This window comes from Adiantum capillus-veneris, chromosome 2, assembly GCF_014529385.1.
Source record: "Adiantum capillus-veneris isolate H3 chromosome 2, ASM1452938v2, whole genome shotgun sequence".
Lineage (NCBI taxonomy): Eukaryota > Viridiplantae > Streptophyta > Polypodiopsida > Polypodiales > Pteridaceae > Adiantum > Adiantum capillus-veneris.
In genome coordinates, this window is record NC_140932.1 from 147,150,592 (window position 1) to 147,165,318 (window position 14,727).

Below are 14,727 nucleotides of genomic sequence, written 5' to 3' on the forward strand. Positions count from 1 at the left end.
TATCGACTATCACCTTAATGTGCTTTGTGCTAGCATGGAACACTAGGTTCCTCTCGACTGCCAATGTGCTTGGCTTGTTAGTGAAGATAGTGGTGGTAGATCTTCTCCGATACCCAAGTCAATTATAAGGCGTTTGAGCTAAGCTCACTCAACCCTAGCTGTGAAAGCTGCCTTGTACTCAGACGTTAGTGTAAAATTTGATATTCTAAAATGCCGAGCCTCAATACAAAGCGTTTCATCTCGTAGGAAAGAAGAGACGAAACATCATACTGAAACGGAAATACATTAAGTTTTTCATTGCCCAAAACAGCTCTACTTTGTGAGCCACAATAAATAATGAAGGGGTGTTTTAGCTTAGGTTTCATGATGAGCGTTTCAGCTCCACTTGAAATGTTCCAAAAATTTCAACGTCTTACCTCCACCGAAACTCATTTCATGGTGACCCCCTCACAATTATAAGTCGTCACTGTGGGTTGCTTCTTGCTCAACCAAGATATGCATGAGTTGCTGAGGATGAAACAAAAATCACTAGTGGACACCTATGTCATAGCAATTAACCCAATGTGAGACCAAAAATGCACGTGAATCTAGTGGCAATGATCCTATCAAGGGCCTCATGAAGACTTAGCTTCAAACGTGTCACCTTAGGAGTAGCAATAGGCTTGTGGCCCTTAAAACTCAAGCGACGTAGTAATGTCTTAATGTATTCTATCTTACACAAAGCTGTACCTTCATCACACTACTTAAAACTGTATGTGCATGTAATGGGACGGCATCACGTGCCAACCGAAAAGAACAGAATGAACAGACTTTAAGCACTTCAAAACAATTGAACCGAAAGAGAGAGAGACTTCACAGGAGACATGGAGTGGCGTAGTTCCACCCCCATAGTGCACTGGCCCAAAACTGTGGCGCCCCTTCCGTTATTTCTTTATATTTCTCCAAGTGGTTGCAACCCCAAGGGACTCACTCTGCTCTTCTTCCATTGAAGATGCCACAAAATGAGCCCTTGGCACATATTCAAAGGCCCTTGGCCTACCAAAAGTAGTACATGAAAAACAACAATTTCAAAAGCTCCTTGTCCTAAAACATGTCCCTCTAAAGGGCCGTACAACATTGCTACATTAGTAGCATCCAACACAAAATGCAGGATTCTGTACAAGTGCCACGTCATCAGCAAGTCCACGCAATGTTATGGGGTAAGTGTTACTTTATTTTAGGCCCCATCAGACGGGATGCAGTAAGTTGGGTTGGGCTAGGATTTAATAATCCTAACCCCTTGTATTTTCAGGCCACTCGGCAAGAGCCTGTAAGTTGGTGAGGACTTCTTTTCTTCTGTTTCTGCTAGAGTTTAGGCCCCTTGGCTGGGATCTGTAGGTTGGCTAGGATCTTCAGTGGCTTGACACGTTAGCAGTTTGTGACATCCCCCTTCTTGAAAGAAGAGTAATTGTCCGCGATTATATCTGCAAAACAACTCCAGTTAGATTAAAAAATATATGAGGGTCATTCTATTTTCTTTTTCCATATCGGAGCTCTTGATATTGTGGCATAGCAAAAATAGCCATCACATCCATACCGTGCTGATCTTCTTCAATTGAATTGAACAAGAGAGAGACTTCACATGAGACACGGAGTGACATAGTTCCACCCTCAGAATGCACTGGCCCAAACTGTGATGCCCCTTTCGGTATTTCTTCATATTGTTGCAAGAGGTTACAACGTCAAGGGACTCACTTTGATCTTCCTTCAGTGAAGATGCAAGAAAATGAGCCCTTGGCACATATATAAAGGCCCTTGGCCTACCAAAAGCAATTTATATGAAAAGTAGTAATCCCAAAAACTCCTAGTCCAAAAGCATGTACCCCAAGGGTTATCCGTACAACGCTGCCACGTTAGCAACAGCCAACGCAAAACGAGGGGTTTCGTACAACTGCCACGTCATCAACAGGTCCACGCAATTTTATGAAGTGTGTCTACTGTTTTATGTTAGGCCCCATCAGACAGGGTGCAATAAGTTGGGTTGGATTATTATTTAATAACCCTAACCCCTTGTATTTTTAGGACACTCTGCAAGAACTTGTAAGTTGGTGAGGACTTCTTCTGCTTCTGCTAGGGTTTAGGCCCCTCGGCCGAGATCCACAAGTTGGCTAGGGTTTTTAGTGGCTTGACATGTCAGCAGTTTGTGACAGTGCATACCCAAATAATGGTGCAAAAGCCCCAAATTTGACATTTCAAAAGAGGCTTAAAAGTGAGCCTAAAAGTCAACATGTCCCTCATTTGGTCCTATGTGAAGCATGTCCTCTACATAGAGAGCAATGACTAAATGTACATCATCCGCATATGTAACATACCAAGCACTCTTAGTTGGACTATTTCAAAAACCTTATGCAATAAAATAAGAATTAAGGGAGTGCCAATCAAAAGTAGCTTGCGTCGAACCATACAAAGCCCGTTTTAGTCTACACCCCTTGTATTCCTACTCTTTGAACAAAATCACACGGCTGCACTACATACACTTCCTCATGCAGTTACCCATTCAAAAATTCTGTTCTAATGTCCAACTGAAGTGCATTCCAACTTTTATGAGCTGCAAGTGCACAAATGCTATGAACGATAGTCATATGTACGACAAGTGGACTCAAAAGTCTCCTCAAAGTCAATGCCTTTAACTTGAGCATAACCTTTTGTCACAAGTCTAGCTTTATCATGTATGAGTTTCAACTTGAAAACCCACTTAGTACCATGGTCTTTTTCCCAAGTGCCAAGGCACACAAAGACCACATGCCATTCCTCATGATAGCATCATACTAAGATTGCCAGTCAATTTTCTGAATTTAGTGCTTCATCAAATGACATAGGTTCCTCCTCTTGACACATACTAACATAACCAAACCATAACAATTTGATGCATAAGTGGTATGTTGAGAAACTGAACAAGTATGACTAGACAAAGGTGCCTTCGATTACTAGCATGTAAAGTTTGCACTAGACATTTAGGCATACCCTTTAACGCTCTATCCTCCTCAAGTATATCTTGTACATCTACATCAATAATGGGCTCATCTGTAGCATCATTCCAAACTTTCATAAGCTTTGCATGTGCCACTTTTTAATTTCAATCCATACTCCTACAATAAATAGAGGCAACATTTAATCATAAACATTTTGTGCACTCATATTTCTCTCCTTGGTACATGCTAACACACGTTGAACGGCATTTTTTACAAAATATCCATCTCAATTAATCGAGATATGCTTAGTTTCCGGATGGTACAACTTGTATCCTTCGGTTTCTTAAATGTAGTCTATAACCAACGGAAATACATTTCACAGCCTTATTGTAATCAGCTGCCGGTTGGATGACTCACCCAAACACTTTAAAATGAATTTAAAAGACAATAACTGAACAAAAAAGATAACACTTGCAATTATAGACGACACGGAAGAGGTGGACTTTCTCTTTGAAGAGTGTTGGCCCTCAAGTCGAGCACCCTTGACAGTACTTTTATTAATCAAGAATTGTCAGTTCACAACTGTTCTCTGTGAGACCACTCACACAATCTCTTTTACAATTGAAGTTCGACCTTTCAATTTATAGGCACCTGGCGGTAAAGCAACTTAAAAATTAGTAGTAGGTCTGACAAAGCACTCAAAAAGCATGTGGTATTTGTAATGGATGTCCAAAAGGCAATTGCTTTAACTACCACGTCATTCCATCTGTGCAGCTTTCGGCGCATTTTGTGGGTGCCCAAGTTGGGACTTCAGTCCTAGTTTCCAGCTCCATCTACATTATCTGCTGCTAAATCTGATGCTCCATCTACTGTATCTACTAGCACTTGCTGGATGCCATGTCAAAACTTGCCACATACCTCTCTCTTAGAGAAAATTTAACATCTTCGATTACACTTCCGAACACTAACATAGTGCCAATATTTAGTCAAAATTGGTAGCATGCCAGATGCAAAATTGCTCATGTCAAAGCTTGTCACATACCCTTCTCTTAGGGAAAATTAATCATCCTTGATCACACTTGTGTACACTAACATAGCACCAATCTTTAGTGGAAATCGTTAGCATGCCACATGCAAAAATGCTCCTGCTCAATGCTATGCATCACACTCTACAGTTCACAAATGCATTAAAATATCAATTATTCAGGTGCTGTGTAGAGTAGGGCTGAATTGCTCAATGGAAAACCGTCATAACAGATATAGCTGTTAAGCCAGGTCTTTGTAACCATTGTGAGCGGGTCTGGAGACTCTTCAACCGCTATGCCGGTTCTCGTGTACGAGTCTGGGGACTCTTGTCCGGCGACTGCGCACGAAAATTGCACACGACTGTTGCTATGGATCCAGAACAGCTCAAAGCGGATCTCAAAGATTCATATTTCAATCAAGTCTAAACAAGTTGAAACAACATCAAGCAGGTTCCGACACATTCTAAAAGATCCAAATTTCAATTCGTATCAAAAAAGTTAAGACAACTGCAATCAATATTTGCAAATAAAATAAAATATCAAAAATCACTTCATGTGGAAGGTTCTTCTGTAAGCCGGACTCCAAGAGTGAGAGCTTTTCCAGGGCGTTTTATGACGATGTGCCTTTGCCGCACTGTAATGGTAGCATTTCTGGTGATGCCAAGGCATCCCTAACACAGCATCACAATTCCCAAGCTTCATTGCGTGAAATGGAACTTATCAAGGGAGTGGGGTAACTTTGCTAGTGTCTCGTTTCATATAAACGTCGAGTGCCACTTTAACGCTGGCATGGTAATTCATAATTTTAATATAGTTTATGGGACCCTTCAGGCTTCACTTTAAGAATCGAACTCCTCTCTCCCTGTTCCTTTTTCCGCATCGAGTATTCGATCGAGTAGGCCCGGCCAATTTTGTTTCAGTGCTTCATTAAAGGGTATCTGACGAGATGCTCTTGTGTGAAAAAACCGGGAGCTGCCATGTGGAAAAAACACAGACACACACACACACACACACACACAGAGAGAGAGCGCCAAACAGAGACATATGGGGCATGTGCGAGCAAAGGCAGGCAGAGAGGGAGGGATTTTTTTGATCTCCACGATCGCGAGGGCAGCTTGGTCGCAACTTTGGTGAGGGCAGGGTAAATGCAGCCGATTTTTTCTTCTAGCTTGAGCTTGTTGGATGTCTGAGGAGCCTTGTCCTCTTACTGTACAATTAGCAGTGGTGGGTGTGCGTGTGTGTGTGTGTGTGTGTGTGTGTGTGTGTGTGTGTGTGTGGGGCAGACAAACGTGCAAGTAGGAGATGGCGATGACCTAATGTGTTGGGAGAACTCAGAGAAGGAGGATGGGGATGTGGCGAGGCAGGGATGGCCGGAGCCCGTCACTTGAAGGGGAGGAAGAGCAACTCGCATGGAGAAATGAAAATGAAATGAAATGTTATATTAACGTCTTCAAAAGGCCATAGTGACCTATGAGACCAGAAAGTTACAAGGTGGTGGATCTGATACAAAGTCAGAGTAACCAAATAACCTAACAACAGTACAAAACAAAGATATATATAATGGGATTCTAGATTGGTCTATGTGAGCTAAGCCAAAAACTAAGCTAGTTGGGATAGTTGAATCACAAAAGATATAAGGGGGTCAGCTAGTTGGGATAGTTGAATCACAAAAGATCTAGCATCGGTCGTTGGCGAATCTCATCAATTTCCTCCATGGTTAGTAGTCTGACCAGGCGTCGTGCATGCCTGGCTAGCGTGCTCTGAATCTTTTGACGTAGCCTCCGTTGATGCTGTGTAGTCCTGCGCAGTCATGGGCGCCTGAATTTCCCCAGTTCAATCGCTCGGTCAATCAGTGTGCCTCTGGTGTGAGACGGGGGGGAGCTCTGTTGTGGGAGTGACTCTTGCGGATGTCTTGTGTCTGCTCTGAAGAAGTCTGTAATCCGTCTTTGAGACTGGTTAGCCTCGCCATTCATCAGGCTCTCTCTGTGTCTGCGCAGCTCGAGCAAGAACAAACCCAGGCATCTTTGATCTTCGTATCCCATTACTCTTGAGAGTGGTCCAAAACCCTCTCTGAACAAGCAATGGAAGCGGCCTCGTATCTCGTAGTAGATGAGGCAGTGGCATGTATAATGCAGCTCTGTCTCAGGTTCCATGTCACACAAGGGGCATGTCCTGGCCTCTGCTGGTACTCCGCTGTATCTCCCAGTTTCAATCCGCAGTTGGTGAGCCGATGTGCGTAACTGGCCAATAGCACACTGTATCCCATGAGACAGGTGGGTATCCATGTATCTGGGTCTCATCACAAAACCATCTTCCGTAAGCTGGAGAAGGTGGTCTCTGTAAAAAGCCATCTTCGTGCCCAGTTCTTGTGCTGGTTGTATCCATGTCCTCCTGGTGTCTAGCTGGGTCAGGTCTTGGCAGATGAGCTTGGTGATCTCCGACTATGTAAGAATGAGAGATGGTGCATCCAATGAGTACTTGAATGGTGGTAGCCTATCTATGCTGAACCCATGCGCCTGAAACCATGATGTCATCTCCCCATACCAGCATGTTGTATCTCCTTGTATGGCTAACTGTCGAGAGGACTCAAGTGCTATGCGGGCATATCTGTCTCTGGGAAGTTCCCATGTGCGGTTTATGAAGGAGACTGATCTGGTGAGCGCCTCTACCACTAGTGGGGGGGCCGCTAGCTCTGCTCGGATAATGGCCCGTGGTACTGATGCCTTGGCTCTAATGAGCCGCGAGATCATAGAGACGAGAGGTTTCTCCATGTTCCCCCATCCGTCTAAGCGACCTGGCCTCCCGTGGTGATCCAGTGAAGGTCCTCATATCTCAGCCCCATCTGAAGCCACCAGGGTGTCAAAGAGCCAGAGCTTCGTCCGGGGCTCCTGAAACTGGACCTGCGAACACATCCTCTCCAATCTACCCAATGCTGCGTGTGCTCTAGTAAGTCTAGTCTCTGCTGCTCTTCTGAGTGAGAATGCAGGTCCGCTAAAAACCACTCCAAAGTAAGTGTAAGCGTCTGTGTAGTCCACAGTCTCCTGGCCGTATGTGAATGTAGGTGCTGACCTCCTGATCCACTGTGGGGTGGTATTAAACACCATAACCTTGGTTTTACCCAGGTTGACAGACAAACCACTTTCGTGGGCAAACGTATGCAAAGCATCCAATTGACGTTGCATTCCTTCTGGGGATTCCTCCATGTCCCTGCCAACTGAGCACCTTTATCCCCATCGCTGTCAATGTAGTCAGAAACCTCATCCACATACATACCGAAAAGAGTAGGAGAGAGCGGGCAGCCTTGCTTCACCCCAATAGTGGAGTGAACCGGTGTAGAAAGACCCTCCGGGGTGCGTACATGTCCTACTACTGATCTGTACAATGCCATGATCCCCCAAATGAGTTCTGTGGGTACTCCCATTTCCTGTAGTCTGCGCATCAATCTAGCTCTGGGTACCGTGTCGAAAGCTTTGCGGAAGTCCACAAAGCTACAATAGATCCGTCTCCCATGAGATCTGCCTTCTTCGATGATGGCCCTGAGTGTTAGGATATGGTCAAGAGTAGAGAATCCTCTCCTGAATCCTGCCTGCCCAGTTGCACGTATCCCTTCCCTCTCTGCCCATCTACTCAGCTGTTGCTCCAGAATGGATGCATACAGCCGTGCCAGTGTGTGCCCAATCATAATAGTGCGATAATTCCCAGGCTCCATGGGGTCTCTTGATTTGAAGATAGGTACGATCGTAGATAGGCTCCAAGAGTCTGGTAGGCCCTCACACATGGCCCGGTTAAACATAACTGCTAGAAGCTCTGCTAGTAGGTCTTTGGCATGCATGAAATGCTCAGCGACTAGGCCATCATGATCATATGCTCTCCCAGTCTTCATCCTGTCAATAGCTTTCTTCACCATCTCAGCGGTGAAAAAGACACATGCGTGTGGGCATGGATCGGGGGGGGGGTTGGGAAGGGCCGGTTGTCCAGGTACTGTGTACAAAGATGATGCGTATTGCCCCCAGGTCTCTGTGGAGGAAATAGCAGGGGGGGGGGGAGTGCTCATGAAAGAGCCGCCACGCCTCACGTGAGTCCTGACTCAAGAATTGCTGATATAGATCCTGCTCGAGTCGAGCCAAAAAAGCCCTCTTCTTCCGTCGTACTAGGCGTCGGAAGTCAATCTATGACTGTCTGTGAGTGACGTCCCCCAACAGCACCTCCCTCTGAAGTCTGGCTCTAGTCTGGCGGCATTCCTCATCGTACTAGCTGTTCTGAGGCATGCTCCCTGATCGGCGGCTATGCTCAGGCTGGGTGTGTGGGTATGCTTCTGCTGCTACCTCATGTAATGTCTGTGTTAGTATAGTAGTTAGCTCTTCCAGAGGTCGCCCCGGGTCCTCAGTGCATAGGCGTCTGTAGATTCCGTCCATGTATACAGAATCCGTCTCCCGTGTGAATGCGTAGCGAGTAGGGGCTGCTACTCGTGGCCTGTGTGCTACCCTGAACTGGAAGGAGATGGTCATCGACACCAGAGCATGATCCACTGCCACCCAGATCAGTCTGGGCGCAACTGTAAGATCGTGGATACTAGAGATGAGATTCGGATGTGCCATGACATAGTCTACTGTGCTGGCTCCATGTCTGTGTGGGAAGCATGTAAAACCTCCCGAAGCAGGAAATCTCTGTAGGCCGTTCAAGATGGCCAATCCATGTGCAGTGCCCATGTCTATCAGGTGTCACCCATACTCAGTACATTCCACATCGTGTGATAGTCTAGAAAGGCCCGTCTCTACCACATCTAGCTCTCTTAGCATCTCCTCTGAAGTATCATAAAACACTGTCTGGTGATGGGCAGTCTTGGGATTGAAGTCCCCTAGGATGATGATATCACCGTCCCTAGAGAATTCCCATATGTCATCATCTAAAATAGAGAAAGGGGACTATCCTCTGGGTGATGCATAAACTGATGTACTCGGGGGAAAGCAGCAAATAGCTAGATAGAGGTATCTGCTTGTCTCTGCTTTCAGTCTCACCCACATGTACCTAGCCTGCTCGTCCCTGCGGGCTATATGTATCAGTGGCTGCAGATCCTCTTTAAATAACACTGCCACTCCTCCCGAGCCGCGCCCTCTGTGCTCTGAGTGTGTCTCCTGTCTGTAGGTTGTCTCCCACCTGTATCCACTGATGTGAGGCATGGATTGCCCTGGGGCCTGGTGTGTCTCAGAGTAAAAGATGATGTCTCTTCCAGTAAAGCTATCCTCAAAGGCACCCACATCAAGACGCATAGATCCATTGCAGTTCCAGGCAGCTACTTTGAGTGTGGTCCCATAAGTCTCGCACCGTCATGTGGAGCGTCGTTCTAGTATTACCACTTTTCCGTCTCGGTAAAAAGCGATCTTGCCTTTTTCCCTTGCCGCTCTAATCTCTGGCATTACTTCCTGCATATGAGCGATCTGCGAGAGGGTGAGATTATCCCCAAGAAAGATGCCAGTCTCTTTAAGAGTTGGTCTTTCCTTCAAGAATGACTTCTTTGCTTCCATGGAGGGAAAACGGAGGATGAGTGCTCTTTCTTTTGAGGTTTCTCCACTGCTTTCATTTTTCTTTATGTTGCCCACTCTCCATGCCCTTGTGTGCGTCGGCTCATGAATCCCCATCAAGGCTGTGAGTTCTTTTACTTCTTCGTCCACATTGCCTTTGTCTTTAAGACCGCAGATTCTCACATGTAAAGCGCGCACCCTTCTCCTCTGCTCCTCCTCTAGTGTCTGATTAATGATGTTGTTGGGTGTGGGCGTGGGCATTATCTCCTTGCCTTTTCCTTTCTTAGCCACCTTGATCCATTTCTCGGCTTCGTCCGCCTTCTGTTGAGTTTTGGTAAGAACATCCACCCAAGAGGTCGTCATTTCTTTATGCTGCTCTTCTCCTTCTTTGATGGCCCATACTTACTCCTTGATTGTGTTGATTTCTTCGATTACTGAGGGTTGTAGTTCATCCTCTTCCAGTGTGTTTCTTGCTCATGCTTCGGCGAGCTCTTTCTTGAGTGACGCGATCTCTTCCTCTTGGGTCGTCACTCGGCCTTCCAGCGTGCTTATCTTGCTCTCTTGGATCAGCATGCGTCCTTCGAGTATGTTTATTGTGTCCCAGAGGTTACGGTTCATCTTGGTCATGATTTCCGTCATCTCCTCTTTGCATTTTTGAATGGCATCCTCTAAAGGGTCGGCTTTATCGTTCATCTTCCTCATGTTTGATTGTCGTCCGCAAGGGAGTTAGGTGTACGTGTGCACCCACCCTAGCAGCGGGCGCGGCTGCTGGGAGTCACTGGATGTACGTGTGCACCCACATTGACGGCGATCGCGATGAGTGGTGGAGCGTGAGGCGGTGTGGCCAGGTGCCCTCAATGGAAAAAACGTGATAGAGTGCGGGCGAGAAAGAGAGAGAGAGAGAGAGAGAGAGAGAGAGAGAGAGAGAGAGAGAGAGAGAGAGAGAGAAGGGGGGGGGGGGGGGGCGGCGGGGGGGAACAGCGCGTGGGGTAGGGGAGAGAGAGAGAGAGAGAGAGAGAGAGAGAGAGAGAGAGGGAGAGGGGCAGTACGATAGATAGACTTTAAAAGACTTAAATTTAACAAGCGATAGACTTGAACGATAGACTTAACAAAAATGGGGGGTTAAAAGGTTAGTGCGTTAGAAAAAAAGAAAATTAACAGCGCGAGAGAGAGAGAGAGAGAGAGAGAGAGGACGCGGGGTTAGCGTGCGAGCAGAGGGCGGGAGTGCAGGGGGCAACGCGGGTGAGTAGAGGACGGGAGCAGGGGGCGGGGGTGCAGGGACAGCTCGCGAGTAGGGGGAGGGGCGGGTGCTGGGGAGCAGAGGGTGGTGGTGCAGGGTCAGCGCACGGGCAGGGGGCAAGTGCAGCGGTAGTGGCAGCGGGAGAGCAGGGGGCGGGGAGACATCGCGAGAAAGAGAAAAAGAAAGAAAGAAAGATTTTTAACGTCTATGTCAGGCCGAAATCGGCCTATGAGACAAATCAAATGTACATGGTGTGTATGTCATCCGTCTATCGGAAAGACAAATGAAACAAAAACTGATACAAAACTGAACTGAGTGTAGGGAGAGAGAGAGAGAGAGAGAGAGAGAGAGAGAGAGAGAGAGAGAGAGAGAGAGAGAGAGAGAGACCCTAAGGGTCTTAGCTGAGGAGACGAGGGCGTACTGCAGCACTGAGACAATGTGCGGCTACTGGAATATTCCGAGGGCGTGCATGAATAAACGATCCAGGTTCTCTTGCGTTGTGCACAAAGGGCAGGCAGTGATTGTGGACGCAGATTGTTAATTTTGCCTTCGATGTGGTGTGCAGAGTGATGGAAGGGGAAGGGGACTTTGGGAGGTGGTCTGTGTAGATGCAGCGATGGCGCAGATGCAATGATGGACGCATACCATTTGTTTTTTGTGCTTGGAGATTTCCAGATTCCTTGGATTCCTTCTGAATCTAAGTGGCAAATTAATTAGTTCCATGATCGTAGACCCAGTAGTAGTGTTCGATCGAGTATCTAGAGTAACTGATCGTGAAGAACTGCCTGCTATGCTTGGATAGTATTGGATAGTGGGCATTTTTGCAACGGAGGCATGCATGAGTGCAGTAATGCTAAAATTCCTTTGTGAGCTCAAATAAGGCTCTACCTAAAGAAGCTGCATGTTACAGCTACAAGTGTTGTGGTTTGGTTGCAGGTTTTGCCCAACTTCTCAGCGACAGTTCAACCTTTGTTCACCGTAGAATCATGGTCTCATTTTCCCAATGAAAGGGAGCGCCTTTTTACTCTTCTTGCAGACACCCATGTAAGCTGCCTCAATTTATACTTCTGAGCACATATTAATATTGAAAATTGGTCATTCACTTTTCAGCCGATTGAGTTGTGATTCCAGGCAACTGGTGTACTGTTTATAAGTGGAGATGTCCATTTTTGTGAAGTTACAAGATACGACTGTGGTGTAAGTTATCCATTATATGAGTTCACATCAAGTGGAATAAGCCATGCTGTTGAGAACGCAGTGGCGCCACACTTTTCTTTCCTTATCAGGCTTGCAGCATGGCTCACTCCCAGTACTTTGAGGGTTCAAAGTTCCAATTGTAGATACAAGTCTTGTGCGTATGGTAATAAATGTGCTCAGCTTTGTGTAAGCGAGCTTCCTGCTAATTTTTCTCATATTCATATGATATGTTGATCATAAGAGATGTTTTGTTTCATTGTCTCTCTTAAAGTTGATCAGTGAAACAACTGAAAAGTCATTATCAGATAACTGGTTGGAATGTTTCAGGAAAAGAGAACTTTGGTACTATAGAGATAAACTGGGATGCCAAACCAGTATCGGTAATTGGGCAGGTTCGTGATGTGAATGGCAGCTATGTTGCGAAAGAAAAAATTCTGCTTGCAGACCTACGGCCACATGCACCCACAAACAGTGATTTAGAGTCCAATGAAAGACACTGCCAATTGGAAAGTGAATTGCCCTGGTTTTCCAAATATTTTTTGGCCATGGTAACTGTGGGAATACTATCTGGTGAGCACACTTCTTGTAGTTGAGGGGCTGATTGACTTTACTGCAATGTTCTTTGGCGTTACACACTGTTTTTTGGCTTTTTAAAACAAGCTTTAGTGAAGAAGGGTGATAGGCGTACATTTGGATGGTCTATTATTGTTAATGTACTGGACCTACCCTTGCATGTGAAGCATTGCAATCTTCTTTGTTTTTCCCTTTGTTTAAGGGCCTCATATGACTTCCTTTTCATTTTTGTGTTTTAGAATGCCAACACGAGCATTCACCTTTTTCTATTGTTTGCAGGAGTGTCCGTCTTCTGTTTGGTATGCCTTTACTTTATGGGGGGTTGGCTAAAGAAGACTTTGAAGGCCAAGCTGGCTTGAAAGCGACGTTCTTGAATCTGTGTCTGATGTAAATTGTTGGATCATTTTGTACAAGCGCGGCATATATAAATACACTTGCCTGCAAGCAGGGAAAATGTAATTGCTTAAGAATTGGGCCATTGCCACCCTTGTTTGTAAGATATCCTATGAATGAAATGCTCATACTAATAGAGCAACAACTTCCCACTTTTTATGGATGTTGTTTTTGCATTTTCGTGGCCCAGACACAAACTAGAGTTCTTTCTGTAAGTTTCTGCCTGAAAGTTGTACAATGTAGACAATCATGATGTGCATCAAATTTAGGGACCAAAAGTTACATCAAACTTTCCTAGTTGAATGAAGCCATGAGGCCAAAGTCACAAGAGAAATTCTTAGACATCCACTGCTTGGATGCCCCATGCTGTCAAGGCATTCTTCACTCGCATTGGCTTGGATGTTGAAGAATACTTGCTTTCCACTTTTGAGATTCAATTCCTACTTCTCGTGGATGTGAGTCATGAGGCTTGGAAATCGTGTTCTTCCCTCGAGTGATACTATGGTGCTTTCGAACTCTCTACGTGGCCAAAAAGGTATGTGAATACCGTTGATTACTTAGCGGTGTTTTTGTGAATGTTGCCACTGCAATTTTCCACGTGGAAAAGCAAGCAATATTGACCTGCCACCACCAATTACGTTTATCCTTTAAACTACTTGAGAAAAGTGACGTGTAACTAGCAAAATTAAAAGCAACCTCTCCTGAGAATCAATGTTAACCTCTGCAACATGTGTATAGAGGGTTTCTCTCAAGCTTTTTGCAAATTGAGCTTCATGTTCAAATTGTGGTATGTGGCATTCAATGATTGGCAGATATGCGCAACAAGGAAACGCCCAGGAAGCTTGGGGCTGTTTTCCTCATATGTAAAGAGAAGGTTTCTCTCAAGTTGTACACAAAAAAGTTTCTTCTCAGCATCATGTTTACAATGTGGTCTTTAAGAATGAATGATTGGAGGATATGCCCAATAGGAGGGAAGGGCTCTAATCATTGAATATGTTCAGTAGGGTTTTGACAGCGGAGCTCTTGCATGCTTTGAATAGATGCAAGACCAGAACATAGGCCCATATGCAGTCGCTTATCTTTGCATTTTAAAAGCTTAGGACAACATACAAGATGTATAGAAAGCAAAAGAGATACATGTTAGAAAAGGATTGTAGTGCTTGGTATCCGTAGAAAGACATCCCTTGGATAACTTTATTTGCATGCACAAGGTCTTGAGCGCAGTCTAAACGGTCAATCATGCAGGCGAGGCACTCAACATGGGGCTTCAAACTGCGCACAGCTTCCATACTATCATACAGTGTTTCAGTAGGTTCTATGTTGGTACAAATTGAGAGATGAGAGGTCACACCAGACTTGGGTGGAGAACTTAGACTTGGGTGGAGAAAGCTCTGTGACCTCTCATCTTTCAATTGTACCAAGGTGGAACCTACTGAAATTCTATATGATAGTATGAAAGTTGGAAATAAGTTTGAAGCCCCATGATGAGCGCCTTGCATGCATGGTTGACCTTTGAAGCTTTGCTCAATACGTTGTGAATGCAAAATCCAAGGGATGTCTTTCTTTCTTTGATAACTCTGTAATTTGGCATTTCCTCTTAGGTGCTTATCAAAGATGGGTAAACGTCAATGTGTCAAGACATTCGCTTTTGAACAAGCAGTAGAGCTAGATAATTGCGAATCATGATGAAAACTCTCGTGTTTCAATGGAAAGAATTTATGCAACAGCTAGCATGCAAGAGAACGCCAGATATGCTGAAGCCATGAGAAAAAAGAACAAAGCATAGACAGGCCAAGCACAGGAGTGAATACGGGAAGGGGCTGGGA

General features: G+C 45.3%; 1 protein-coding gene across 3 annotated transcripts in view; it reads left to right on the plus strand.

Annotated features, from left to right (window-relative positions):
• Window positions 1-13,079, plus strand: part of LOC147463815 (Calcineurin-like metallo-phosphoesterase superfamily protein) — a 55,188-nt gene extending 42,109 nt beyond the window's left edge. For all 3 annotated transcript variants that reach the window (XM_086491298.1, XM_086491314.1, XM_086491307.1), the window contains 4 exons: window positions 11,675-11,782; window positions 11,870-12,098; window positions 12,263-12,505; window positions 12,788-13,079. In XM_086491298.1, coding sequence (XP_086347424.1) covers window positions 11,675-11,782; window positions 11,870-12,098; window positions 12,263-12,505; window positions 12,788-12,867 — 660 coding nt within the window. In that variant the 3' untranslated portion in view covers window positions 12,868-13,079. The remainder of the gene's footprint in view (window positions 1-11,674; window positions 11,783-11,869; window positions 12,099-12,262; window positions 12,506-12,787) is intronic.
• The last annotated feature ends 1,648 nt before the right edge of the window (window positions 13,080-14,727 follow it).